This window comes from Exophiala aquamarina (genome assembly GCF_000709125.1).
Source record: "Exophiala aquamarina CBS 119918 chromosome Unknown aczIA-supercont1.18, whole genome shotgun sequence".
In the NCBI taxonomy this organism is placed as follows: Eukaryota; Fungi; Ascomycota; class Eurotiomycetes; order Chaetothyriales; family Herpotrichiellaceae; genus Exophiala; species Exophiala aquamarina.
In genome coordinates, this window is record NW_013550570.1 from 385,668 (window position 1) to 411,836 (window position 26,169).

Genomic DNA, 26,169 nt, shown 5'->3' on the forward strand with positions numbered 1-26,169 from the left:
CGCAAAATAGCAAATAAAGTTACATGAGCACCGAAGGATTGCAATGCGACTGGAATAAGCTTTACATGATCACAAAGTCGATGTTGGAGCACCCAGGCACCAGGAGAGAACTTGACAATGGCCTCGGATTTTCGCAATGTTGGTGATCAATACCCTGTCCAAACCCGAATTACTCGCACCCGAGCCTTGCGCCAACACGCTCCACCCCCACCGGATGACATCCCACAGACTTCCGCATGATAGTATTTCAGGCCCAATTTTATCGGAGAAGGCAAATATTCTGGTGTGGACTTACTCCATGGTCGATCGCCACAAAAGACAGAATCAGAAGGCCTTTCACGGTACAGACGTTCAAGACAACGGGCGAACATGGGGGGTTTGCAAAGCGTTTCGGCAACGCGGTGTGTCACACCCCTTTACTCATTCTTGGCTACTGCAAATACCGCGGGTAGGGGTCAGGATATGCTTAAATGAGAGGTATATCGGCCTGACATCCAGAGACTTGGTCAATTCAGCGGCATAGCTGACTACATCACTTCGACAAAAGGGGTCCTTGCGTTTTATATCAACTGCGATCTCGCACGGCTTGCAAGCTACTCCTGATCGTGGCGACGTGAAGACAAATTGAAGCTTCTAGACCTCCATTGTCTCCAGACTTAGCAAGATGGCGTCAGCAGTTGCGAAAGCCGTGAGTCGGACATCTATATCAAACAGTGGCACAGCTAATACTCCGTGAAAGACCAGCGGAAAATCTTCTGTCCTCAAGGTTGTGGGGCTGTTCAAGAGAAAGCCAGGAATATCTGTGGAAGCATTCAGGGAATATTATGAGAACAAGCATGCGAAGTTGTTCGATCAGCACGTGGCACTTCCGGGTGTGTTGCGATTTTCTCGCCGTTACCTAACACAGATTGACGGGATGTCCTCACCACTTCCAACGACCACCGGCGGCTATGATGTTATCATGGAGGTGTGGTACAAGGATGCCAAGTTATTTGAGTCTCTGAGGAATAAGCCGGACCCAGAGTTCACCAAGATTGCAATTGAGGACGAGGAACAATTTCTTGATCGGAATTCGATGACCATGTATCTCTCAGAGGATGTCGAGAGCAAGGATGGGCCATGGAATGTATAAACAAGTAGAAGGTCATTGGACTCAATCCTATCTACAACATAGATGCTGCCCGAATTGATTCAATTTCCAACAGATCCAGCTAGCCCTTGCTCAGCACTCCCACACAATGAGAAATGACACCGTGTTGCGTTGTTCTGCGCATTGTTGTAATCTTATGTCACCGAGCTTGAGAGCTGTGAACACTACTGTAGCCCGTCTTTGACCTTGACACTGCCCTCTAAATACCTGTCGTCGACGAAAGTATAACCGCTCAAACGACTGTACGCATGCAGGTCTCGGTCTATCCATAATGGTCTGGTGATGTCCCAGTAAGGCTTGTAGTATTCCTTTTTGATCTGCACCTCCATAAACCAGTCGTTGTCTTTAGTCCAAATTTCGACAAAATGAAACTTGCCAGGCTCGGTTTGGGAGTGAAAGACGTCAAAGTAAACGCACTCAGGTTCTTTGCAGACTGCCACCCAGCATACTCGAAACGCTTCGAGGAATTTGTCGATATTGGCAGCGTCAATCTTAATTGTCCCTATGTGCGTGACGCCTTGATGAGACGGGATGAGAGGATTCGCCATTATGGTTGGGCTAAAATGAAAGTTTAGTTACAATAGTAAAGAAAGGGTGGATTGAGTGCACCATGAAAGGCTCGCACTACTGTTCTTGCGCCACTTGGAGTGAGTCGTGCGCTGGACGATTCCAGGCTGCTTTATAGCAGATCCGGGCTCGTCACTAAAGCTATGGCTGCAAGTGTTTCATGCCTCACCCAAAATACTGGCCAAACAAGTGCAAATTGACAAGTGAAATATGCTGAGGTGAATACTCACACTTAGATACTAGTCATAACACCTCTAGCTATCCCTGAGTTCAAAACGTTGCTATCCATGCTGACACAGGGCGCCGAATGCCTCGTCCATCCAGACCTTCCTGATGGGAGCCTCCAACTTGTGATTTCCACATGGTGCATGCAGATCGACTGGGGTACCGATCGTTACTAAGCAAAAGGGCGGGCCGGGAAACCCAAGGTTACGGATATCCTGGGGCTCCTGGGCCGCCGGTACCCCAGGATTTTATGCTAGCAAGAGAGCCTCCCACACATTCCATTGCCTCGATCTTCTCTCTGGCCTCTTATAATGGGAGGCTCACTTGCTATCTTTCTTCACACATTCTGCGATGGTTTTCGCCCTTCTCAAGTAAAACTCCCACTGACGTATGCGCCCATTCTACCGTCATTGGTCCATGAGCCTGTCCAGCGTTCTCATCATCTCCGTACAACATGGCCATGGTAATTTGGCAAGTTCGTTCTTAAACATGCCGAGCACCTTTAGCGTACCGTACTTTTTTTGAGTACTGGTTTGACAGCGTATTTTATGCCAAACCACCAATGCCGATAGGAATAAGACAATAGGGAGCCAGATCGCCATTTGAGGCGCAGAAGATCTCGAACTTTTGTCACAATGATCCAAAATATGCCAAGGCAAGTCAATTGCTTTGTCGGAAATCTGGAATTGGGCTGTCGATTTTGCCCGCTCGCTGGAATTGATTGATGCTGTTCCATATCCTGCAAGGTGTGGAAGCTCCCATATCTCAGGACACTGCAATTGTAACTGAGAGAAATAGTAAAGGCTAAGGACATCGGAGCCGACATGTTGCTTGAAATGGTCTTCCCATCGTGACAACGCAGCTAGGAGGTGAACTCTTAGGCGGCAGAATTCTGATCCTGCAGTCAGTGGTGCCCAAGGATTCCTAAGTTTCTGGTTTTTGTCAATTAAGTGTCGATCGACGGATGGATTGACTGCATCTTGACGATGGCCGTTTATAGCTTGACTCGAAACAATTTCGGGAAATTGTAGCGACAGGAAGTTGCAATTCACATGGATAACATCGTTGAGTATCGCCGTGAGCAGGATAAGTGCATCTTCTTGGTCGCGCACATCGCATGGTACTTTACAACCATGCAAAAGGGAATTGTAAATAGTACGAAAGTGATGATTAGACGAGGGCATCCGAATGAAGAGCTCGCTCGTTGAATAGTTTGGTGCTATCCCAAAATGCACCGCGTGCAAAGTGTCGACGAGGATCATATAGCTGATCAGTGCACTGCATAATTGTCAGTCAGTCAGCTCGTAAAATACGACAATTTTCAGACCTTTTCGCTGTGAAATCTTTGTTTGCGACATCATCGCCATGGTACAGCGGCGAGTATCCGTCACTTAGATGAAGGCGTCTTGAGATCTGTAGGGCTGGTCAGAAAATGGAAAAGGCATCTGACGCCATCTTACAGTAACGACGTTGCACAGTACTCCCGATGCCTTCTTCCAATCGTTATTGTCAGCAGACAAAACACCATAGGTTGAAAGAAGTGAGGCCTACGTGTCGGTGGCTGTCAGCAATGGCTCCCTTGTCACTAAGAGAGACTTACGGCAATGACTGCATCGAGCAGACGGGCTTCCCGGTTGTCGACCTCAAGCATTACGGACCAGAGATTCACCCCTGTAACAAAAAGTGTAGCTGACACCTCTGGTGTCGAGGACCCTTCTGTAGCATTATATGGACTCGTGTCCACTGAGCCAGAGGTGACGGATGCTAAACAAGCGTACGCAAATTGAAGATAAGGTGGTATTGAGCTCGAAGAGGAAGATAAATTTGCCACAGAGTTTAGAAAGGCATGCTGCTGGAAAGACGTGGAAAATGCCGACTGTAGACGTATCAACTCGTGGTCAGGTGGAGTTGGTGGTACGTCAGATAACAGTGCCATCGGGTAGACGTATCTGAAGGCATTTTGCTATCCTGGGCATCAGTATCTGGAGCAAAGCGCATACGTTTGGCCAACCTACCAAGTCCAGATCTTCCGAACTGTTGATGGCAGAGTCGGAGTCAAGCAATATGTCCTCTTCCGCACCCTCGCTGTGTAGCACTGCGACCCGAAAACGATCTAAGAAGGAAGTACCGGGGTTTTTGTTGGCATCGTCGACATCCCACCGCGTTGGGTGTCGTTCCCCTGGCCATTGGCGTGAGGTTGAGAAGCTCATAGCAGGGTCTAGGACACCTGGGTCAAGAGGTTGCTCAAGCTGCATTTTAAAGGTAGAGTGTCATATATTCCCGACCTGGGGTAAGGATTGTTCCAGTCGCTGTAGATGGCTTGAGCCAGTGAATGTAGATTTCATCAACCTCGGCAGCCAGTAATTATGGCCCATGGTCGAACCGATTTTTCCCCCAGTCTCGGCTTTCATCATCTGGGATCTTGGGGAACCATCGATATTTCTGTCAACCCATGTTCGGTTCCCCATTTCTTAAAGAATCTCTCCACATTCTCAGAAGTCTTCGCAAGTGGTACCACCAAACGTGTGCGTGAGGATATCTGATGGCCACCAACAACACCAAATCTTCAGGCACTCGACAGGATAAGAAGGTGCGTCGAAATTCGAGGCCTGCAATGTGCCTGAGTTCGTGCCTAGCCAGAAGGTGTTCTGCCTCCCGAACCATGTCATTAATTCTAAGCACAGTGTGATATCTGCTTTCGATGCTTTACTCGGTCAGAGCATCTGGCAAGGCATCGTCGCACGCGTGAGCATCCCCACATGTCGAGGCTATGGCTTTGCTGACCAGGCTGAAGATACCAAAGAAAAAGCTTACCACTGCCCATATTGCCCGAGATCCTTCCAAAGGTCCGATGTCAAGGCTATTCACGTTAGAAAATGTCCCGCAGCTCCCTCAGATGACAGCCCTGGCGACACAGCAGCTGAAAGGACTGGCCGGAGGCGCGTTCGCATCGCTTGCGAGAGATGTCGAAAGCGTAAAATGCGCTGTGACGGTAACGAACCATGCACTCCATGTCAATCTACGGAGTCGGCTTGCCACTACCCTTTATCAGACCGGACAGGAGCAGCACCAAGTCAATCATCGCTCCAAGAAGGTTCCGGAATGAATGGCGTTGATCAAACAATTGACGATATTCATGAGACTACTGATGTTAACAGCCACTCAGAATCAATTTCTTTCTCACTGTCGGACTCAACAGCAAAAGAACAGAGAGCGGCCAACGCTGCCCTGGAGCCTCTCAGCAGCATGCACAACGAAGCTGTACCTCCATCTCTTCTAGAGGTCAACTATCAAGATACCATTCTCCAAGAGCCTTCCTTTCAGGACTCCACGAATTTGCCGATCTACGATCTAGATGTGCCAGACATATCCCTTCCTTATGATAATTACCCTTTGCCGGACGCTGATGGTCAGGGCGATTTCTGGCAAACGCAAATTATGGTTTGACGGGGATACCAGTGTGTTTTAACCGCAGCTAACCAGTTTTTAGAACAGCCAATTCTGGTTCAGCGGCTGTGACCTCGCCCAGAGCGGTGGACTATTCGATTCCAATTCGCCGCTTTTCAACCATGTACTGTCATCACCAATGCAGACACTCACAGCGACAATGCAGGAATATTTTGACCGCAAATCTCGAGCGCCTTCACCTTCACTCAGTAAAGCCAGCAAAATGTGGTATTCGGCACCACCAAATCTAAGCGACCATAACCAGGATATTGTCAGAGTTTTCTTAAACATCTTCAGAAGACACATTCCCGAGACTTTCCCGCTTTTCAAAGATGCTGCTGTTGGTCACAAAAATCGAGCTGCGTATACCCTAGCAATGGCTGCGACTGGTGGCCTGTTCTGCCCAGTTTCCGGAAGCGCCGAAGTTGCGAAGGCTTTGTATAATGATTCTCGAAAGTTGTTACTTGCACAAGTATGAATGCCGGTAGTCAGCTGTCAGTAAGGCTGACATGAATTAGTTCAACGTTCGCAATTCTTTACAGGATTTCTCTGAAACTCGGGAGGACAAACTTCTTGTTACCAAAACTGTGCCTATACCCTCCGATCACTATTTTCTCTCACTGATATGCTACAGTTCATTCTTCTAGAGCTCTATGGTCTCTGCAGCGGCGATAAAAGAAGCTATGAATTTGCTGAAGCATTTCATGGCAGCCTCATTCATGTGTGTGAACTCATCTCTCTACCTCGAGGTTGTGCTGAATTTGAAGCAGTCAGTCCAAGAATACAGCCAGGCCTGTAAAGGCGCTGTAACTAGTGCTGACAACAACGACAGCAACATCCGGTAGGTATATCGCAATCAATGCCTTTTGAAGATTAAGATCTGATATGTATGATCAGACTGCTCGAGGCTCTGTACATTCTGGATTGCTATCGTGTTGTCATAATGCAACGTCCAGCCTCCTCATCCTGGCAACGGGCAGCCTCATTTGCTGGGCAATCATCTCCGGACACACGGATATCTCGATTACTCAATCTCATCGCAGAGTTGAATGACGGGGGACACATGACTACAACCGAAACTTCTAAAGACCTTAGTCTGCCCAGCTTGGCTTCCCTGAGTACTCATCTGTGGCCAGCTGTCTATTCGCGGCAAAATGGGTATGGTTCGGATAATGTCCCGGTGGAAAGCTTTTCATTATGGAATCCACAATATGTCGAGTTAGCTTGCGACAATTGGCTTCGAACGGTCGGACAATCTAGAAATCCTACCCATCTTGCTGTCTACCATATGATGAACATCATGCTCCACGCCAACTTGACAATGCTGCAAAGCTTTGCTCATTCGCCTCCAGGCTCAGCAGCACGAGATGCCAAGAAGAGCTCCGTGGCAAAAGAAGTTGTTGCATGGGCTCAAGACAGAAACTACAAGATCTCGCGGTGGCATGCTGAGAACATGATCTCGTCAATCGAGGGTGCTGTTATGGCTCCCAGTACGAAATCGGACCTGTCACAGGCCCTTGCCGGACACTCGGCGTCATACCCACAACAGCGCCGACTACCCTATGAAGCCCCCCACGTTCCATATGCAATCTACTACGCGACACTCATTCTATGGTGTGGTTCTGCAATCGAAGAAGGCAGAGTCTCGTCCTCAACCACTGCTCAAGCCCAACTTGCGAGAGGCGAGCGGCTTCTATCTCTCCACAAAGTTCATATCGCTAAACTCTTAGCACGAGTACTCAATGAAGTGAAGTAGATACATTGATTACATCTAGGCATTCGGACAAGATATCAGATTCAGTTGAAGCGGGGACTACTGAACGTATACGTTTCATACATAGGGTATATGACTGCCCCTGCTCTGAAGACCTAATGGCATTACTCATGCACCATCTGCAAACCCCCGTACTATTCGGTAAATAAGGTAGTGAGAGATATTTTCAGTTTGATCCTGGGAATATTTTCCCAAGTTATCTAAAGTGATTAGCCTATTGCAAAATGAATAGTCGCCCTCAATATTCAATTTTGTAAGACCAAGGCAAGGCTACTGCGTTGTATACCCTCCGTCGACTACAAATGCCTGGCCAGTACAAAACGAGCTACCTGGCCCCCCTAAGAAGACGTACATTTTCGCAATTTCCTCAGGTTGTGCCATTCGTCCCCAGGGAGGCATCCCACCGATCTTCTCCGTCTGTGAGTCAGCGTGTGAGCTGTCCTGCCCCATGACAGGTTCCAGCATAGCCGTTTGTACCCAACAAGGAACGACACAATTGATATGGATTCTGTCTTTCGCGTAGTCCAAGGCCGTAGCTCGTGTCAGCATCAGGACCGCTCCTTTGGAGGCACAGTATGATGCTGAATCTGGGGACCCAACCAGCCCATTCACGCTGCACGTGTTCACGATCCAGCCCCTATCGCCCGAGGAGTGAGGCGATTGCTTCAAAAACTGCGCTGCCGCGTGTTTGATACCGAGGAATACGCCTCGGACGTTGACAGCCAAATCTTTTTCAAGGACCTCATCGTCCATTTCGTGGGCTCTGCAAGGCTGTCCTTCTAGGAAAGACTTTGACCTGAACACAGAAGATATCCCTGCATTGTTTACCATAATGTCCAAGCGGCCGTATCGTTCGACTGCAGCTGCAACGGCGTCCTTGACGGAGTTTGAGTCTGTCACATTACACTGGACGAATATTGCACGAGGTGAAGATCCCGTGGAGGCGTACTTTTGGTTGATCAAGTCCACGGTTGGGGTGACCTTATCTATTCCCGCCTTCTTCATGGCCTCTGCATAGACTGGTGCTTTGGGTGGTGCCGGAGTCAAGTCTGCGGCGACGATGTATGCCCCGGCAGATGCGTATGCTTCGGCCACTGCCCTGCCCACACCGGAGCTGGTACCAGTGACAAGAGCAACTTTGCCGGAAAGATCACCAATGTCTGACATGTCGATGGATCTCAGTCTTCTATTCGTTGAACAGTCGCGTGGTCCTGAGGATTTTATTTGCAAGTATAACAAGCCAGCCAAGTTGCCTGGCGTGGTTGTTATTTGGCGGCAAACTTGCTCATGACATTTTAAGGAGGCTCATTTCGGGCGTTAAAGACGTGGTTTACGGCACGAGATGGGGATGGGGTTCCGAGGTAGTCTCTCACCATTGAAACCAAAGCGATTCTTTTAAGACGCGCAAAATCATTGGATAGCACAAAATGCTTTTGTGCGAATTTCAAGGCTTAAAAATCAGCAACCGTAATCGTTACACCTGAAGAATTACCGCAGCAATATGACTCAAGTTGCGGAGAAACTGGTAGGTTGAGCGCCCCGTACGAACGAACACGTGTGAGTTTAGTGCTAAACGGCCGCACCAGGCTGAAAAGACGAACGTGGTTAAGGTAGTCGGCTTGTTCAAAAGGAAGCCAGGTCTCTCGATGGATGAATTTAAGGACTACTACGAAAATCACCATATCAAGCTCTTCGAGGAGCACGTATCTCATCCTGGTGTCCTACGCTACGCTCGTCGATATTTGGAGCCTTTCGCGGGCCTAGCATCACCATTAGCTACCCCAAAGAGCGGCGGCTACGATGTCATAATGGAGGTGTGGTACTCTGACAAGGAACTGTTTGACTCCTTTAAGGGGCAATCTAATCCGGATTTCAGCGAGATTGTGAAGAAAGACGAGGAGTATTTGTTCGATCGCGGCTCGATGGTTATGTTTCTTTCTGAAGATCATGAAAGTAAAGATGGAGTATGGGTGGTCTGAAATTAACATGGCTTACTGTGTTGATGTATATGATACACTTGCATCGATATCCGTCTCATCTCTCCGTCAAGAGCCTTCAGAGACATTATAATTTTACTCTCCTGAAAATGCTCTATGCCACTGCAGGGTGCCTGTGTTTTGGTATTACCTCTGTCCTCATGTGAATCTACATTTGTGGTTTGTAGTCTCCAATATAGCACGCATGAAAAGTTATGTGTAGAAGCGTGTCCCCCTGAATGAAGACAGCATACAAACTCCGGCACTATTTCTCGGAAACAGCGTAGGATGTCCTGATGAAATTACAATCAGCGCAATAATACGTTCGTCAGGTTCGTTCGTGCGACGGATCTGAACGTCTTTCACGCTACAGGAGGGCGTGAACAACACCCAGACTGCCTTGACACTCCTACCCCAGCGCTCCGATATCGCCTAGCAGTTCTCACTTATCGGGTACTGCTTTTTCGAATCCCGTGTATGCCGGAGAGCTCAAGCCACCGTCGTATTTTTTACTTCCTGGTGGGGACGGAGGATGGAAAGGCAATGCTGGGGAGACACTCGGAAATAAAGACTCTCTGGAGAAATCATGGAGTGGTGCAGTGGTGGAAGGGCTGGGGAGGTCCTATGAGCCTGAGTTTCCCCTGAACTAGTACTACAGGTTTACCCCATCCAACAAGACCCAGGGAGGACGCTCTAAGCGGGACTTCGACGGCCCGCTGTATTTCCGGGGCGGTTCTAGGGGGACTAGAGGTTATCTTGATTGCCTTGGTAGGATACGAGATGCTATGTATCAGGCGTACCCACTTATGGTTCATCACAAGTTTCGGAATCATGCTAAGTAAGTGAGCTGTCCATCCAGAGGCTATCGGTCGAAGACCTAGGTACATAGTACTTACAGCTTAAGAACTGCTTCTGCTACGGTTAGCAGCGCCGAATCCGGGACTGTTACATCTTCTTGACCTGCCAGAGATTGTTTAAGTGTATGTCATTACCGAATCTTCTAGAAGCTGCTCACACTTTAGATATAGAGGGGTTCTTCATGTAGAAGTATGACGTCTCTCAGAGGGAAAGTCATCGCGGTCAGCGGGGCAGCTGGAGGCATAGGGGCAGCAACGGCTCATATCCTGGCTGCCAGAGGAGCAAACCTGTCCTTGGCTGACAACGACGCAAAAGCTTTGGATGATCTTGCTAAAGATATATCTGACAAGTATGGCATCGATGTTATTACCATTGTCGTCAATGTGTCAGACTCTAACCAAGTGGATAAATGGATAACCTCGACCGTGGAATATTTTTCCAAGCTGTCTGGGGCTGTGAACCTGGCCGGAACTATAGGAAAGGAGTTTGGGAAGACGGGCGCACATGAGGTTAGCGACGAAGATTTCGATTTGGTTATCTCGATCAATTTGAGAGGCATGATGGCGTGTCAGCGTGCGCAGTTGCGGCATATTGAAGACGGAGGGTCTATCGTGAACACTGCCAGTGTTGCAGGCAAGATGGGGATTGCGAAGTGTTTGTCGTATGGTGTCAGCAAGCATGGTGTTATTGGACTCACTCGAGTTGCTGCCGCCGAGAATGGCCATCGCAATGTAAGGGTAAATGCAATTGCCCCGTAAGTTTCCTCTGCACACGTATTTGAAAGCCACAGCCTGATTGTTTAGGGGAAGCATCGACACCAAAATGTTAGGTGTAGCGAGTCAAGTCAGCGTTGGGAGCAACGAGAACACGGAGGCTCCAATCAGTCGAGCTGGCAGACCAGCAGAGGTTGGAGCCTTAATTGCGTTTCTATTGAGTGACGACGCCACCTTCATAACCGGAGCAGTGTACACTATTGATGGCGGGTTGAGTCCATGACGGGCTACTTGGCCGTTCGATGCTCATTTGGATTTGGTAGCTAATTATCGGACTAACCTTGCTTTTGAGAGGGTCATGCAAGCCGAACTTCCATGGTTTCGGGAGGATTGGGGAAAGGGTTGTCTTGTCGTCCGGCGTCACCTCACGTGCAGATTTACGAGATACTGGACGTAATGTGATTGAAAATGGATATTCTGTGTGATGCGTCGAGCCACGTTCAGCTTCCAGCAGGGGAGAAACTGGCGTATAGGCGAAGATAAAGGAATCTGAAGTATAGTTAGTACGTAACAGCAACACCAATAGTTTGCAATCTTTGGACGCTTCGGGATCTACAGAATCTAGATCATGCCGCTGGAAAGAGTCTCAGAATTGAGGATGTGAACCAGACCGAGTTAGACAAAAAGGGATTTTGATACCTCTTATAAATGAATAGGCCGGGACGTGTTATAATTCTGTAACGTCCTCGCCACGACTCTTAGCACGTAATTTATCTTTCCCCCCAGGCCACGGCTTTCCATCTTTCCACATCTCCTGTACGACTGGCGTCCGACCCGATGACTTGCCCGTAGGGAGGATATTCAACCAGTCCCAATGACATTGCTCTTTCAACCCTTTTGATCGCCAATCATTCAGGCATTCCTTCGGGCTCGTGTTCATTGTTGGCAGAAACAGAGGCAGAGATTGATCGTGGGCGAAGCATATTAGTACTTGTGGAGATGTGTCGAATGCAATCAATTTTTCCACAGTCTGTTGCGAAACATCAGGGAATGCGAATGCCGAGGTCGGTATCGTTGATATTTTCGAAAATGGAGTTGATAGCGGATCTTCATCTGGCCTCGCGGCGGAGTAGCTATTTGTGAATGTCGTTGCTGGAAACGGATCGCTGTGGTCGTCATTCGCATCAAGGATACCAGCAGGGATTATGGGCGGCAGTGGAGAATCTGGTGACGGCCGGAAGCAGCCTGCGAAATGGCAAATGTCTCCTCCAAGAAACACAAAAGAGCTCTCTGGGCCAACAGACGTGCGAGCGAACCCACAGATGTGTCCAATACAGTGACCTGGGGTGTCTATGACGAATCAGTACCGCAATAATAGCTCTATAAATTAAGAGAGACCAACCGAGGAGATAGAATGACCCGTCCGAGAAGAAATCAAAGGCGCGAAATCCTCCGATTGTCAACTCTGATTGCGAAAAGTCAATTTCTTCAAGATCTCGTCCCGTGAAGGCGTTTGCAGAAACAGGAGAATCTTCCTTAAGGGGATACCCCGGCAACAAATTCGGCGCAGCCTTGAATCCTGGCCCGACCACCAGGGAAGTTGAAAACGGAAATAATGACATGTCTCCGATGTGATCCCAGTGATAATGCGACCATATCACCGCGGCTGGATTCCAGGGAATGGTGGAGTCAGTTGAGAACGAGATAATTGTCGCTATGCCACTTACAGATTTTCTCCAGCATAATGCCGTTCTCAAGCAGGATATCAGGAACATCAGAATCGATTTTAACATTCGATATAATGTCGGTACTCAATCGATGGAGCATCACCTTGGGAAGATTCCAATAGTCCTTCCGAACACCCAGATCAAACATGACGGCACGGCCTGAGGGCTCATGGTCGATTAGGAATGCCACATCTGGGACCTCGTAACACTGCAGACCTCGCTGGCTAGGCTCGAAGAAAGACTCGGCTTGAAGCGTGAATCGAGCGGTGGAGTCAATCATGCGGACGCGCACGGTATTCTCGGACGGCGGCACAGTGAGTTTGTCGGGCATCGTGAGAAGCAGCCTTGCTCGGTTTCGTTTCGCGTATTGACGATGGCTAGATCCTCTAGCCAATCCCTCAGCATTTTCAGGTCGGGCAAGGTGATGATACCGACAAAAAGTTGCACGCTGCCTGTGGGAAACTTGCGTCCATACCGGAATTGCCCCTCTCACATGCACCATTCTAGAATCTCGCTGCATCAATCCCACAATCTGCCCCGCAAGAATGAGACTGCCCCACAGCGCCACCAGCCTTGCGCCACGGGAGGCGAGGCTGCATCTCCGAGGTTAACACAACTACTAAGTCAGGCATCATGTCCTAGTCCGATTACCCACGCGGACGCTGATAATATCAGCTGAATTGACCGTAAGGAAGTAGTCTCATCTGTATAATATCAAATAGGAGTACAAGAATATCATTCAAACCAAGAGGCACACCTCATCTTATCTAATACTTTGTACAGAAATATCACCTGAGATAATCCTGTTCCTAAGAATCCATTTCGACAACAAGAATACAATATAAATATACAGAGCTTGATTACGTACGCAGCGGAGAAGTTCGGCCACCGTATTATCCTAGGCTCAATTCCTGAGTAGATGCCAAGTTCTCATGCAAGAAGCCCTCCGTCTCTGGCCATTGTAAATCTGGCCAAAGCGGCAGAGAATCGAATGGTAGTTGGAATCTCATGCCCTCGAAAGAATATTTGAGACGCCGCACTGATACTCTTTTCGTTAATTTTTATTTTAGAATGTTGCAGGTAGACCTTATATCCTTGAGACCTTTGGCGCCCAGATATTTGGCCATGTTTTCGAGGATCTCCACCCGCATAACCGTGAGTTGAGCCATCTTAGCTGTGGTAAAGACATGGACCCCTCGAGCACAGCTACCGAGCTGGGCTACAACAATCGAGGAGAATAGATGCGCGTAAGGACTGGATGATTGAGAGGTGCATTGTGGGCAGATGGGATGATCGAAGCCAACATTGAGCTCGTGAATCTGCGCAGCCTCAAAGGGGATTCGAATTCACAGATGACTAGAGCGACGGCGTAGGGTACGGCATAAGTCCACAGAGATGCGAACGGCTCCACTTGATTCTATAACAAGCGCAGTCGCAGGCAGCGAGAAATCTGGTGGACTAAACAACGAACCATGAGGACAGTGGGTCATCTCTTACCAGGAAATTGGGAAACTCAAAGATCGGCCTTGGTAATAGAAAGTCCCAGAAAAGTGTAAGTCTCGCAAATGGCTGATTTCGGTGAGTTAAAAATAAGGATTGTAAGCGCCCTCACATGACAATTCTAATCTGCTCAACAGACGGTGACGGACAACTTGTGGCCGTCACGAAGGACAGAGTCCATAATCCAAAGGAAAGTTGCGATTCTTCCAAACATAGGGGTGTTCACAGAGGGAATTTCAGGTTGCCGCTCTCATGAATCGAGAAAGCTCATACAAGATCCTGCCACGAATACACATGGCATTTCAAGGTCCATCACAACCAGGTCCGTCTTGAAAATATAAAGAGAAAAGTCACGGATCCAACGGATCAATATTCTGTGGGACAAGTTCAACAATGTACCCATCCTGCGAAAGAGTTAGTGATGATAGAGCCTCCACTTTACGGCAGCAGGACAAAGATGTAGCATCACAAGAGGCAGGGAAAATTTGGAAGCGCAGTAAAGACTTACGGGGTCCTTGACAAAGGCGATCTTCTCAAAAACCTTCTTATATTCCGGATGAATTTCCGTCCCAGTACCTGGAACCTCCAGGCCGACTCCATTTTCGTTCTCCCACTCTGAGATCGGAATAGATCGCAGATTTGCTACACCAAGATCCTTAAGAACCTCCACCCCGTTTTCCCGCAGCCTCGTCAAAGCCTTCGGGACGCTCGGCACGGTGAAACCCAGATGTCCAAATCCCAGATTCGGTGGGCCGTTACCAGTCTGATAATACCCTTCTTCCTGCTTCTCCGAACCGTGGACATGGTACAATTCCAACAAGCCCAGAGTCGACTGCAGATTTGTGGCAGTGTCCAAGCCGAACTTGGGTAGATCGGCCCTGTGCTCGTCGGTCTGGGGGTATCCAAGATAATAGATGGTGAAAGGGCCCACATTCATGGTAAAGACTGTCCGCATTCCCATGAGATTGATATAGAAATACAAAGAACGTTTGGGTTCTCGAATCCGCAGCATGAAATGATTTAGCTTGAATCCGATTGTCGGGTCGGACGCGGGAAGTGGTGGGTCGGTCTGAGCACCGTTGGCGTGGAAGACGCCATGGGGAAATGGGGATGGCGAGGTACTTGAGTTGGGATCGGCAGCGGAGGGGGCCATGATGATGTCGAGGGAGAGATGTGATTGAGAACCATTTTGAGGCGGTCCATCAGTGAGAACTTAAGTACTACGTTGGTGACCTGTGGCTGTGGGTCTACCGTTGGTCTAGTCTCGAATAGCACCCATCAGCCTTCTGGAAATCTGGGTATTATCCCGAGCGCATGGGGGTGGGGAAGCGAAAAGGCTATTCGAGAAGTTTGCTTGGGACTTGTGGTGGGTTTTCTCAAGCTGGATGAGATGGATGTGAATTTGGTTTCAAGGTCTTGAAGATATGACTAGTTGGTGCGTACAAGGACTTGTTCCATTCGGAGCTACAGAGAAAATAAACACGGTAGTTCAGATGGGAGCAATTGGATGCAGAGGGACGGATGGGTCTATGAACATGAGCTCCACCCCATTCACAATGTGGGTGAGTGTCTGGGTGAGTGTGGTGCCACGTCAAATTATTATATAAGGCGGTTGTAAAGCCCCTCTCACCCCTCATGTAATCACGTGAACTGGAGTCCCCGCCATATATACTGAACTGGGGTTCTTCCCAAGCATATCCCTGCGAAGCTCAATGTCAGAAAATCAACTACCGATACCTACAGACGCACCTCATTCCCGGTGTTGTACCGAGGCCTGTGGCTCGCTCGTTTTCGGATAAGAAGCATCGGTGCGTTAATTCTGAAGAGCAATTTAGACAGCTCGTGCCCGAGGCCATAAATCATACAATTCTACTCTAACTCTGTCTTTATGTCTGCGCTAATGATAACTGTCACCTCTCTCTGCGATGGCTCTAGAGAGGGTCGAAGTAAACCGAGATACCATGTCCGTGTCATTCCTGGCTGTTTGGATCGCCTGGAGTATGTGCTTGACGCCAACCCCAACCTCATTATTACGTGTCGTGTCCCGGATCTCCGCAATAGCACGGGCGGTATCTGCGGCGGTAAACACGCTTGACTCCTTTATAATGACCTCCAATTCCTGATAAGTCCTCACGTTGCCGACTGGGATGTCGGTGTTGAAATGACGCCAGAAATCCAGCTGCTGAAGAACGCTCCTATCAGCCGAGGTAACCAGGACAAGAAGACTACGCCCAGGGGGTGGAGCCTTTCTCAGTAGTGCGACCATGGTCTTAAGGATTGGGTTACTGAAACGAGGTCCAACAGGAGTCCATTCGCAGAACTCCTCAATGTCATCAATGACGACGACGCTTGCTGGACTCTTATGTGCATCCATAAACACCCGACTCAAATAAGAGATCTTTTGGAGCTCATTCATCTCTAGGGTATCCGTGTTGCTGACTAACTTGATGAAAGGATAGCCCGAGTCGATAGCAATTTTGGCTGCCAAAGCCGTCTTACCGGACCCCGAGGGCCCATGAAGGCAAACAGAGAAAGTTGAAGTAGAGTCGGGATGGCGGACTTGTTCCACGAACAATCTACCTTCGTCGAGCACTTCCTTGATCTGCGGCGAGAAGTGTATTATTCCGCCTTGGACACAACGGGTCAATTCCTCTTCCGAAACGCCAAAGGCGGGCTTCACCTCGTCGAGAGCGTTGATGAAGTCATCTCGCTTGACCTTCATATCGGCCACATCATCAGTTATACCGGCCATGGTGCCGACTTTGATATGCCTGCTAAACGCGAAGGAGGTGGCTGATTTAACCAAGCCTCCAATTTCTGCACCGGAAAAGTTCTTCGTCTTCTGAGCCAGTTCCATAACATCAACATCAGTATCAAGTACGCCATTCTCTAGCATGCGTTTGGTGTGGATTTTAAGGATTTGTGATCTCCCAAACTCGTCAGGTAGCGAGATTTCCATATGGAGTTCCAGACGCCCGGGACGCAGCAAGGCATCATCGATCATATCCTTCCGATTGGTCATGCCGATTAGAAGGATATTGTTGAGTTGGTCGACACCATCTAGTTTGGATAGCAACTGATTGACAACGCTGTCGCCCACACCCGTACCACCGCCAGCGCCACTGCCTCTTTGTTTGCACACTGCATCGAGTTCGTCAAAAATGATGGTGTGAAGACCGGATTCATCTCCTTTCTCCTTGTACTCCTTTTCGGCGTCTGCAAAGAGTTTCCGAACATTTTCCTCTGACTGTCCAACGTACTTGTTGAGTACTTCAGGACCATTGATGACCTTGGGTTCTCGAGCATTCAGCATCTTGCCGATTTGTCGAGCAATGAGTGTTTTGCCCGTACCAGGAGGGCCATATAGTAAAATTCCCTTGACGTGCTGGATGCCGAGCTTTTCTACCAGCCCGGGTGGGAAAACGCGACTGGCAAATGCCCTTCGAAATATGGTGACAAATTCACTATCGAGACCACCAATACCCATATCCTCAAACTTGAAGTCAGGAGCGATAATGGAGTTGGCCGCGGGCCGCCGAGAAGACGCCTTGAGGTTTATGGCTGTTTTTGTGTCTTTAAAAAAGTTGATCTGGGATTGCGGTGTGAGAATTCCTCTGGCTCGAGGATCAGAGGTAGTGGCAGCGCCCTTTTCACTCAGATCTGCAAGTTGAACGGTTTTAATGACCAGGTTGAGAGGAACACTTCTAAGATCCATCAGGAACCTTTGACCTGGGGCAAACATCTGATTGCTGAATAACTGTGGAAGGTATGTCAGTGTCTGAACTTCTCTGGCACGGAGAGCGACTTACCCTCGTAACTTCCTTGGCCAATTCATCCTGGTCGTATGGGGTCTCGACAATTTTTCGCGTGCTAGCGAATCCAATTTCGACGTCTGCAGAAGCGATATATGCTTGATTTCCATCCGCAAAGGGGTCATAAACTTCAACCTGGATCTGATCCGTCAAGGCAACACCCATCCATGATCTTTGAGGTTCGGAGAGACCGATTGTGCCCGGGGGGAAGTTGTCCAGCGGTCGAGCGGAGACAACATACGCCTGGTTGACAAGCAGGAGAATGTCCGAGCCATCCCTAGATGAAGGAACATCTCGTGTAGATACCGCAACTAGATTGCGGAAGGTGTACGTGTTATCTGGACTCTTGGCAGGCTGCAAAGTCAGGAGCTGGCCGTGGCCTCCACCACCTCCTCTGCTTGGGTTTTGCTGGTGACCTTGCTGCCGTGGGGGCGGATTTCTCGCAGGCAGACCTTGGCCAGGTCCAGGTCCGTAGCCAGGTGGCTGTCGTGGATAATCATAACCACCACCCCCGCCACCACTCATGGGAGTATCGTATGGTCCTCCTCCTCCACCGCCTCCATAGCCTCCGGGAGGGCGCCGGCTGGGAGAGGGTGCTTGCCCATATGGATCCCTCTGAGGTGGTCCGCCGCTACCACCGCCACCGCCGCCGAACAAGTTGTTTCTATTGAGGAATGACATTTTAAGGAGTGTCTTTGGGGACTTTAGAGGAACAGGAAGGGTGTTTGTGCAGGTGTGAGGTTGGAATGAGCTGAGGTTCTCCAAACACCGGTGAAACAGGACAGGAGGAAAGTCGCTGAAGCGGGTGTAGGTTCTGGCGCAGGTTTGGTAATTTGTGCTTGGAGATTCTGAGGAAGTGCCGAAACCGAGAAGAAGCCAGGGTGTTCTGAGAGAGATAACGCGCTACAAAATCAGTTCGCCCATATGATGCTGCATAGAATTCTACCTGGGTGGCTTTTGTAGGTTCCTGCCCCAACTTACTTTGTAGGTTCTTGGGGAAGGGGCGATGCATGAAGCCTAAACAGAGGGGGATGTCATGGCGTTCCCAAAGAGACAAGTGTACCGGGCGCCGGCCTCGTCAGCAAGGAGTCATGTGACACATATCGCAACGCAGGTATGCTTTGGTCGAGATACCCATGCCGCTTTAAACTCAAATATCTAGTGATAGGTTACTCTGTACCATGGGGGTTTTCGATGGCTAGGTGATTCTCGCAGATCAAGCATGGACGAAAGAACAGGTTGGTCTTTGCTGCATCGCCCTTTTCAGCTTTTACGTTTTGGTTACGTTGTAGCCTGTCGGGCCAGTACAACAAGGCCGAGATGCGCAAGGCTGACACTCGCAAGGCTGCATTTGCCAAGATCCTACGTCATTTCCACCTATCAGCCTCGAGTCACACGTTCTCCGAGCCAGCCTTGCATTCGCCCTTTCGTCTTGTACAAATTACCCATTTCTTCTTATTGCTCTCAGGCGACGGGAGTCACGCGCGCATCTCTTCGCCGAGTGCCCGTTCGGTAGCTTTCTTTCCATCCAGTCAGCGGCATGCTTCATCCCTCCTGCCCCCTCCTCACGTGAAACTCTCCTTTCATCATGCCGCTCCACCTCCTCGGCAAGAAATCGTGGAACGTCTATAATCCCGCAAACATCGCACGCGTACAGCGCGACGAGGCCGAGGCCCAGAAGCAAGAGCAAGAGCAAGAACGCCGCCATAGACAAGATGAAGCAGCAGACAGAATAGCCGCGTTGCGAGGAGAGAGAGAACATGCTGAACGAGACTCAGCATCGCCAAAGCGAGACTTGGACCACCGCGACTACCAAGAGTCTGCGAAACACCGAGCATCGAAGAAACGCAAATTTCCAGGTGAAGATGATACCGATCGAGACATCCGGCTTGCTCAGGCACAAGTGCAGAACTTGCCGAGCACATCTCTCTCAAAGGATCATTCTCCATGTAATATTGCGAAGTCTCGAAACCACTCTATCACCGATTCCGACGGCCACATCTCATTATTCCCCGTCCCAGAGCAACCAGACCGACCTCGACGTAAAACCCTACCGCCTGGCGAAAACCCATCGCACTTCTACCTCTCCGACGCAGCTGCCTATGGCCGGAAAGCAAGCGATGCTCCGTGGTACAGCCTCGCGAACAAGAACACCCCATCCCTGCCCTCCAGGGAGCCATGGGGCTTGACATCGCCGCGAGGTCAACAACGCCAAGCAGCCCGCGCCTCGGCAAACGACCCTCTCGCGATCATGAAGCAAGGCGTTAAAAGGCTTCGTGAATCAGAGCAACAACGCAAAGAGTGGAAAGAGCAGCGGGAGCGTGATTTGCGAGAGGTCGAGGACTTAGCACGGCAGAAGCGGAAGAAACGGTCCGGAGGTCGGCAGAGAGACGTTGAGAAGCGGCCCTCTCGTAAACACCGAGCCTATGAAGAGAGACATTCAGGCTCCGATGCTGGTAAAGCCAATGATGATGACACGGAAAGCCTCGACGGATTCAACCTTGACGAAGGGTATACGAAGCATCCTGGGAAGGACGGCCACCGCCGACGCAGCCATCGCCGGAGCGATTCCCATCATACTCGGGACTCTCACCATCACCGTCGGCGCCGGTCACGTTCAAGGTCTCGTTCGCGTTCTCCAAGGAGAAATTGAACGGTAGCTAATATGTCATGTATGATCGATAGTCCAACTGAAGATTGGTCCCAGTTATCTGAAAAATGCCATGAACCCTAAACGAAGAATAACCAACAAGCCTCCAAAGATTGCCCATGGCGTCCGGCCCGTTGTCTCCTTAATTATTCTTTTGATCTTCAGCCATGTCGTCCATATCATCCGCCCTCTCCTGCATCCAGGATCCCGCCATCCATAAGACCTCTCCGCATCCTCCGTCACATGAATATGACCTCATCGAGGCACGTCGAAAACCAGCCAAGTGGTGGACCGCTTGAACACCTACCTGCTCGTCAGGCGGTCATCTACCAGTTCCTCGTAAGCGACATCGCCCGCGTAATCCTGCCGACTGTGGGCTGCGCAGTGGCCTTGACCTTCGGTGTCGGGTCGAGGCTCTTCTGCCTCAACTCCTCCAACGGTGTGCCCTTCTCAAACATTTTCCGGACCTCTTTCTGTCTATCAGCATGCCCATTCTCCTCAGCGTCTGGAGGCTCTAAGGGAGGATCGTTGAAAAGTGAATCCAGGCCGTCGCTGTTGCTGCTCTTCTTTCCCGAATCTCCGAGCCCGGGAATCTGAGCATTTGTCAGGCTCTGTTCTCCTAACGTCGCGGCTTCGGGCTTCGACAACTGGTTTTCGCTGAGGCGTTGAACTGATCTGGACCTGCTTTTGCTCCGCTTAGGGATTCCAAGGCCTTCTACAGAGTTATTTGGCATTGGATGGCCTGTGCTTGGACTGCCTTGTCTGGAGCCGGGGTTTGTCTTTCGGCTCGACTTTGGACTGCGCGGTTTAGAGCTGGGAGTCGCTTTTCTGGTATTGGGGCTCGACCGCTTTGACTCGGATTCCTGTGATTTTCGGCGTTTCGTTGGTGGATCCAGATTGTCATTGTCGTCGCGGTCGGGAGTAGCCCGTTTCTGATTTTGACTGTCAACACGGTCATCTTCGCGTCTTGCCGCAAGACGAATGCTGCTCTGGCTGTCCTTCAAGGTCAGATCGATCTTGGCCGAGCGGACGTCGATATTCGCGTTCTTTTTGATCACGAATGTTGGGAACTCGACCCTCGTATTGTTGATGGCCACCTCCACAGCAATGTGCCATTGATCAAGTCCAGGGTCGGAAGCAGTCTTTGTTATTTGAAGGGCGGTGGCTGTTTCATTTGCGAAGGCACGAGCGAGCGCTTGCACTGGAATTGGCATCTCACCATGGACACGGACATCGCCTCCGCCACCTTCTTGATTGGCTGTGTTCGTGGGATCCTCTTTGTTTTTATCTTTGGTGTCATCTTTAGTGCCATTGTTGGCATCGCAGAATGGTACCTTCTCGTACATGAGGAGATACGGAGTGAAAGGGTTCTTCTTCCTACTCCTTTGTTCCTCTATGACGGCTTCCAAGTCTGTCTCGGAGACGATCCTGTCGTTGAATTCGGACAACCTCCCGTCCTTGAGCGTCTGGGCAATATAATGACCTGAAAATGTAGTATCGCCACTATGGTTTGAAATACCCACTAGACGGTATTTTGTCTCTGACGGTACGGGTGTCCTATGTTCGACCAAAGCTCGTAGATCAACCTCTTCGGGAATCTGCACTATGACCTTTTCTTTTTTCGAAACCGAAGAAAGAAACCGGGTAAGCGACAAGAAGAGAACCTCCGGCAGCTTTGCGAGTTTGTTCCATGTATAACCCTCGTAATTGTGCATTTCGTATAGCCTTTCTTTTCGCCGTTCGCGGCACTTTTGCAAGTCTGTTTCTTGCCCTCTTTGGGTTTTAACACGCTTGTATATCTCTTCCTCTTCTACCTGGAATAGTGCATCAACGGCTAACTTGTCGGCCTTGGCTTTCTCGCTGCAGGCTTCCCGACCACAGTTGAGCTCACTAGTTTCCGATTTTAGACTCCGTCGCATGCAATCATAAAGGTCAACTTTGGGTTCGACTTTTCCTTTTTTCCCCGTCGGGAAGCATACAGTGAGTGTCCAGACTGTGTCACGTTCCAATCCCTTGCTTCGGCGCTTGGCACTTGTAGCTCGATTGCAATAGACGCAGTTCCTCCTCACTGTCTTCTTGAAACCAAGCAAGTTCTCGATATTCAAGCTGCGAAGAACGTCGAGCTGGTGTTGTTCGGATTTTGGAAGCATCGGGGCTTCCACTCCAGCGAAAAGACGCCTTCGCTGGTCCTGGGCAACCTCAATAAGCCAGCGAAGGAGTTCAGCGGGGTCTTGTTGACCCTTGAATTCCCATGAGCGAGGATTTTCTGAATCATTATCTTCCTCTGATTTATATACCAAACAGACCTCCTTGAGATAGCTCCAAAACCTTTTCATTGCGGCATCCACCCGAGCCTGTCTTTTGTTCGATTTTGTGGGGGCCCAATAATCATGATAGAGATACTTAAACTCAAAAAGGACATCTGTGTATTTTATTTGGGACACCTTTCTGACGTTGCTATTATCAGGCCACAATGGGTGTTCCTTGTCACCTGCTCTAACCAACGAATCGTAACTGACGAGTTCCAAGCCTGTGCGAACAAGCTGGGGCAGATACCTATTCTTGATCCATTGTACAATCCTTGTGCTATGTAACAGCACCACTAGTAGCGAGTTCCGATAGCACAGGAATCCCCTGTCATTAGAGAAGCCAGGGGGGACACGGGAACCTCTCGCAGCCTCCACGTCGTCTTCATCGACATCCGACACGTCCTCAAACTCAGGTCCCTCCGAGTTTGTCGGGCTTGCGAGTCTTTCGTCGATTGATATTTGCTGATCATTCTGCTGGTCATGTGCATTCTGCTCTTCACCTGGTTCTTCTGGTATGGAACTCAAGTCATGTGCATGCTCATTGTCAGCTCGCGGTTGTTTTTGAGTGTTCCTCCTGTCCCCGCTCGCACCTGCGAGCAGTCGGTTGGCCAGTGAGGCCGAGGAATTGGCTTTGTTTGACCGGGACGCTGAAACTGCTCGAGTTTCCCTCGGTACTGAAGGTGCTCTGCTTCCAGAGGCTGCTGGAGTTGTTTTGCGTTGTCGCGCTGTTGGGGTTGGTTCTTTTGACTGGACAGGCGTTGGGAGTTTCACTGGTTTGGCAGCAGGCTGCTTGCCTCTCTTTCTTACGGCCATTACGGGTCGTCAAATGAGGCAGGTTTTGGGTGAGGGAAAAAACAATGTCAATCTGGAAGAGGCATGATAGGAGCAGTGGTTTGTAAAAATAGAGCAGGGGTGAGCAAGGTGGTAGAGACATTGTAGCACAAAGGCACTGAGAGAAAACAATAGAAATGAAGCTTGAATAGTCGTTTCTTCACGTTTTCGGTCCTTGTCAATGGATGGGTGCGGCAAAACGAACAATGAGCAAGGGCGGCAAGGCAAACCCACCACAGCTATATTCGGACTTAATGTATCTTCACGATTAGTCAAATTGTCTTGTTGATGAGAACCTCATGTTGGTAGAAGGGTATCTAAGAAGAGTATGCATGCGGCCAATCTCCTTTGTTGCAATTTGTGTCCTTGCATCTTGCAAGTCGAGCAACCGTTTGCGGCAAGGCTGCCAATAAAGGGGACCAACCCAAAGAGACGACTGGTTGAACGTAGCAAATGGGAGCCTCGAAGGGGGCGGCATGTTGGATAATGTCAGATTCGTACACGGGAGAAGAAGCAAGAAGAAGCCTCGTCCAAGCGGAAGAGGTTTGTGGAGGCTCACCGCGTTGGACGAAGATACCTTGGCACGTGATTAGTAGCACACGTGATATCGCGCTCTCCAGGAACCTCGTCAGAGATAGATAGAAATTATGGTCTCGTCTTTGTCGTAACTCGGTACCAGCTTGCAATTCGACATACATCATTATATAGACAATCAACCAAGCTGCTCACTTTCGCCAGATTAGAAAATTATACAGGCAAGTATGAACGCTTCAGTGCATTGTGTCATAGAGCGGTAGGCCCTCGCCTCGACATGGCGCTGCCGAAGAACCGCCTCCAATCCTCGGAATTCCTGTTGTTTGGCTCTGATTGAAAAATTGGAGACGCTATTGGTTCTTGCTTCGATTTCCTCTCGGTGGGTTGTGTGTTGATTTGCGGAGCGCCGCTCGCCGCCGCTGCTTTTTCCGTGGGACTGGTTCGAGCAGTGCTGTCAAGCCTCTGCATTTGTTTCCTCGATCTCCTAAAGAAGAGAAAGACGCCGGCTAACACCGCTAACACAGCAGCGATGATTCCAATCGCAAGACCACCTTTCGCACCTGGACTCAGGCCTCCCGATGAAGCCGGTGCCACTCCTGTTTGCGCTGCGCTTGATCCAGTGAGGTTCGATGTCCCTTCTCCTCCGGTCGGGGATGCGGTGCCCGTGGTCGAGCTTGCGTCTACCGTAGGTCTTGCGCCACTTCCAGTATGTGTTGCTGAAGGCGCTGCAACGGTTGCCTGGAGTGCATATGTCGATGCAACACCTTTTGTGCTTACCATGGTGAATCCAGCCCCAGTGACTGCATCGGCATGATTGTTCGCATCCTCGATCATAAAATGGCAAGATGCTGGGAAATTGGGAATATCCATTTCCGCTTGAATAGGCGCAATGGCATAAGTGCCATCTGAACTGACTGAAGGTATGTCAGCCAGCTGGTTAGATCTCACGGTGCCACGTTCTGCATACTCATGTTAATTGTCGCCATCGCCCATGTATCTTCATTATCCACCTCGCAGTATAGAGTAAGGTTTGCATGCTGCCATATCGTGTCGTAGCTCACTTGAACAGTGTCGATATTGTTAACTGTTGGTTCGCCGGTAGGATAGAGGAAGACGGCGTGCGCGTCGTCTGAGCCTGCGTCCGTTGTAGCAGAAGCTGTTTCCATCGAGGGATCGGCCAAGGTGGATGGCATCACCGCGGTTGGATACATTCGGATGGAATGGTAGTCAACCGCATGCCTGGCATGATGGAGCAGACTTCCTGCCCGCATCAAGGCCGCGTAGACCTGGTTAAGAAACAGGCGCAATCAAGAACTCCCACAATATGCACTCATGACCCCGGGTTCAACGAGATTCCCAGGCCCGCAACAATGGTGTTTCTGGTCTTATTGATGCTTTGTTGATACAGGAAATGCGCCAGTAGGGAAATGATTCACGTTTCATAGCCAAGTTCTGAGAAGCGGACAAATACCATGAGATCTCGCACGACCTCAAAGGGATTTAACCCCAATTACAGCATGGCGCCTTCGGATGTCATCATGCTGGATGGTCGACTAGGGTCTGAGACGGCGGCCGATGGCGCTTCAATAGGCGAGATTGCATCGTGGAGTGACGATGCTACTGTACTCTGACGGAGAAATCCTCGAGGCTCGACCGAAGTGTCATGTTACTCTGTACTCGTGCTGATATCGTTTTGGTTTGCCATACAGGACAGAGTTTGGATTTATCTGGCTCTATGACTAGCAGTGACCGTCGACCGCGGACAGAAAGCTCAAACATGAACCTCTTGAGATGGACATGCGGTGCGACGAAAAGCATCAACAAGTGCCGTCGGCCATCGGCTCTACCGGGGTTGGATGTGGAAACGAAAATGCCCAATGGCGCAAAGGTTCAGGGGTTTATTGCTCCACACCAGGAGCCCAAATCGGATATCTCATCTCGGCCCATTTCCGGTGTCTGAGACAAAGAATGAAATACGAGGTCGAACAGTTCGAGCCGTGAGCACTCTTCAGCAACGATTGGAGGAACTGCCGTCGCTCATGCCATGAACATCAGCAGTACGAGTACTACGAGTACTACATGCATGTTGTATAAAG

General features: G+C 49.8%; 13 protein-coding genes across 13 annotated transcripts; 5 read left to right on the plus strand and 8 right to left on the minus strand.

The window, feature by feature from the left end:
• Positions 1–136: 136 nt before the first annotated feature.
• On the plus strand, positions 137–1,132 carry A1O9_11610 (uncharacterized protein; the record flags this gene model as incomplete). Its single annotated transcript, XM_013399505.1, has 2 exons — positions 137–376; positions 740–1,132. The coding sequence occupies 2 exons, from the start codon at positions 137–139 to the stop codon at positions 1,130–1,132; spliced, it is 633 nt and encodes a 210-aa protein (XP_013254959.1).
• A 182-nt stretch (positions 1,133–1,314) lies between these two features.
• Positions 1,315–1,698, minus strand: A1O9_11611 (uncharacterized protein; the record flags this gene model as incomplete). The annotated part of the gene is made up of 1 exon (XM_013399506.1): positions 1,315–1,698. The coding sequence occupies one exon, from the start codon at positions 1,696–1,698 to the stop codon at positions 1,315–1,317; it is 384 nt and encodes a 127-aa protein (XP_013254960.1).
• A 651-nt stretch (positions 1,699–2,349) lies between these two features.
• Positions 2,350–4,197, minus strand: A1O9_11612 (uncharacterized protein; the record flags this gene model as incomplete). The annotated part of the gene is made up of 5 exons (XM_013399507.1): positions 2,350–3,220; positions 3,270–3,355; positions 3,403–3,489; positions 3,543–3,905; positions 3,958–4,197. The coding sequence occupies 5 exons, from the start codon at positions 4,195–4,197 to the stop codon at positions 2,350–2,352; spliced, it is 1,647 nt and encodes a 548-aa protein (XP_013254961.1).
• Positions 4,198–4,394: 197 nt separating this feature from the next.
• On the plus strand, positions 4,395–7,145 carry A1O9_11613 (uncharacterized protein; the record flags this gene model as incomplete). The annotated part of the gene is made up of 7 exons (XM_013399508.1): positions 4,395–4,467; positions 4,533–4,934; positions 4,995–5,383; positions 5,433–5,861; positions 6,024–6,110; positions 6,160–6,230; positions 6,287–7,145. The coding sequence occupies 7 exons, from the start codon at positions 4,395–4,397 to the stop codon at positions 7,143–7,145; spliced, it is 2,310 nt and encodes a 769-aa protein (XP_013254962.1).
• Positions 7,146–7,433: 288 nt separating this feature from the next.
• Positions 7,434–8,330, minus strand: A1O9_11614 (uncharacterized protein; the record flags this gene model as incomplete). Its single annotated transcript, XM_013399509.1, has 1 exon — positions 7,434–8,330. One exon carries the CDS (start codon positions 8,328–8,330, stop codon positions 7,434–7,436), a length of 897 nt encoding a protein of 298 aa, XP_013254963.1.
• A 334-nt stretch (positions 8,331–8,664) lies between these two features.
• On the plus strand, positions 8,665–9,142 carry A1O9_11615 (uncharacterized protein; the record flags this gene model as incomplete). Its single annotated transcript, XM_013399510.1, has 2 exons — positions 8,665–8,688; positions 8,750–9,142. The coding sequence occupies 2 exons, from the start codon at positions 8,665–8,667 to the stop codon at positions 9,140–9,142; spliced, it is 417 nt and encodes a 138-aa protein (XP_013254964.1).
• Positions 9,143–10,188: 1,046 nt separating this feature from the next.
• A1O9_11616 (uncharacterized protein) lies at positions 10,189–10,993 on the plus strand (the record flags this gene model as incomplete). The annotated part of the gene is made up of 2 exons (XM_013399511.1): positions 10,189–10,751; positions 10,801–10,993. 2 exons carry the CDS (start codon positions 10,189–10,191, stop codon positions 10,991–10,993), a joined length of 756 nt encoding a protein of 251 aa, XP_013254965.1.
• A 444-nt stretch (positions 10,994–11,437) lies between these two features.
• On the minus strand, positions 11,438–12,768 carry A1O9_11617 (uncharacterized protein; the record flags this gene model as incomplete). The annotated part of the gene is made up of 3 exons (XM_013399512.1): positions 11,438–12,060; positions 12,113–12,376; positions 12,438–12,768. The coding sequence occupies 3 exons, from the start codon at positions 12,766–12,768 to the stop codon at positions 11,438–11,440; spliced, it is 1,218 nt and encodes a 405-aa protein (XP_013254966.1).
• A 1,519-nt stretch (positions 12,769–14,287) lies between these two features.
• A1O9_11618 (lactoylglutathione lyase) lies at positions 14,288–15,090 on the minus strand (the record flags this gene model as incomplete). Its single annotated transcript, XM_013399513.1, has 2 exons — positions 14,288–14,341; positions 14,446–15,090. 2 exons carry the CDS (start codon positions 15,088–15,090, stop codon positions 14,288–14,290), a joined length of 699 nt encoding a protein of 232 aa, XP_013254967.1.
• Positions 15,091–15,834: 744 nt separating this feature from the next.
• On the minus strand, positions 15,835–18,430 carry A1O9_11619 (vesicle-fusing ATPase; the record flags this gene model as incomplete). The annotated part of the gene is made up of 2 exons (XM_013399514.1): positions 15,835–17,694; positions 17,747–18,430. 2 exons carry the CDS (start codon positions 18,428–18,430, stop codon positions 15,835–15,837), a joined length of 2,544 nt encoding a protein of 847 aa, XP_013254968.1.
• A 907-nt stretch (positions 18,431–19,337) lies between these two features.
• On the plus strand, positions 19,338–20,402 carry A1O9_11620 (uncharacterized protein; the record flags this gene model as incomplete). Its single annotated transcript, XM_013399515.1, has 1 exon — positions 19,338–20,402. One exon carries the CDS (start codon positions 19,338–19,340, stop codon positions 20,400–20,402), a length of 1,065 nt encoding a protein of 354 aa, XP_013254969.1.
• Positions 20,403–20,725: 323 nt separating this feature from the next.
• Positions 20,726–23,521, minus strand: A1O9_11621 (uncharacterized protein; the record flags this gene model as incomplete). The annotated part of the gene is made up of 1 exon (XM_013399516.1): positions 20,726–23,521. One exon carries the CDS (start codon positions 23,519–23,521, stop codon positions 20,726–20,728), a length of 2,796 nt encoding a protein of 931 aa, XP_013254970.1.
• Positions 23,522–24,322: 801 nt separating this feature from the next.
• Positions 24,323–25,266, minus strand: A1O9_11622 (uncharacterized protein; the record flags this gene model as incomplete). The annotated part of the gene is made up of 2 exons (XM_013399517.1): positions 24,323–24,987; positions 25,041–25,266. 2 exons carry the CDS (start codon positions 25,264–25,266, stop codon positions 24,323–24,325), a joined length of 891 nt encoding a protein of 296 aa, XP_013254971.1.
• Between the last annotated feature and the right edge of the window lie 903 nt (positions 25,267–26,169).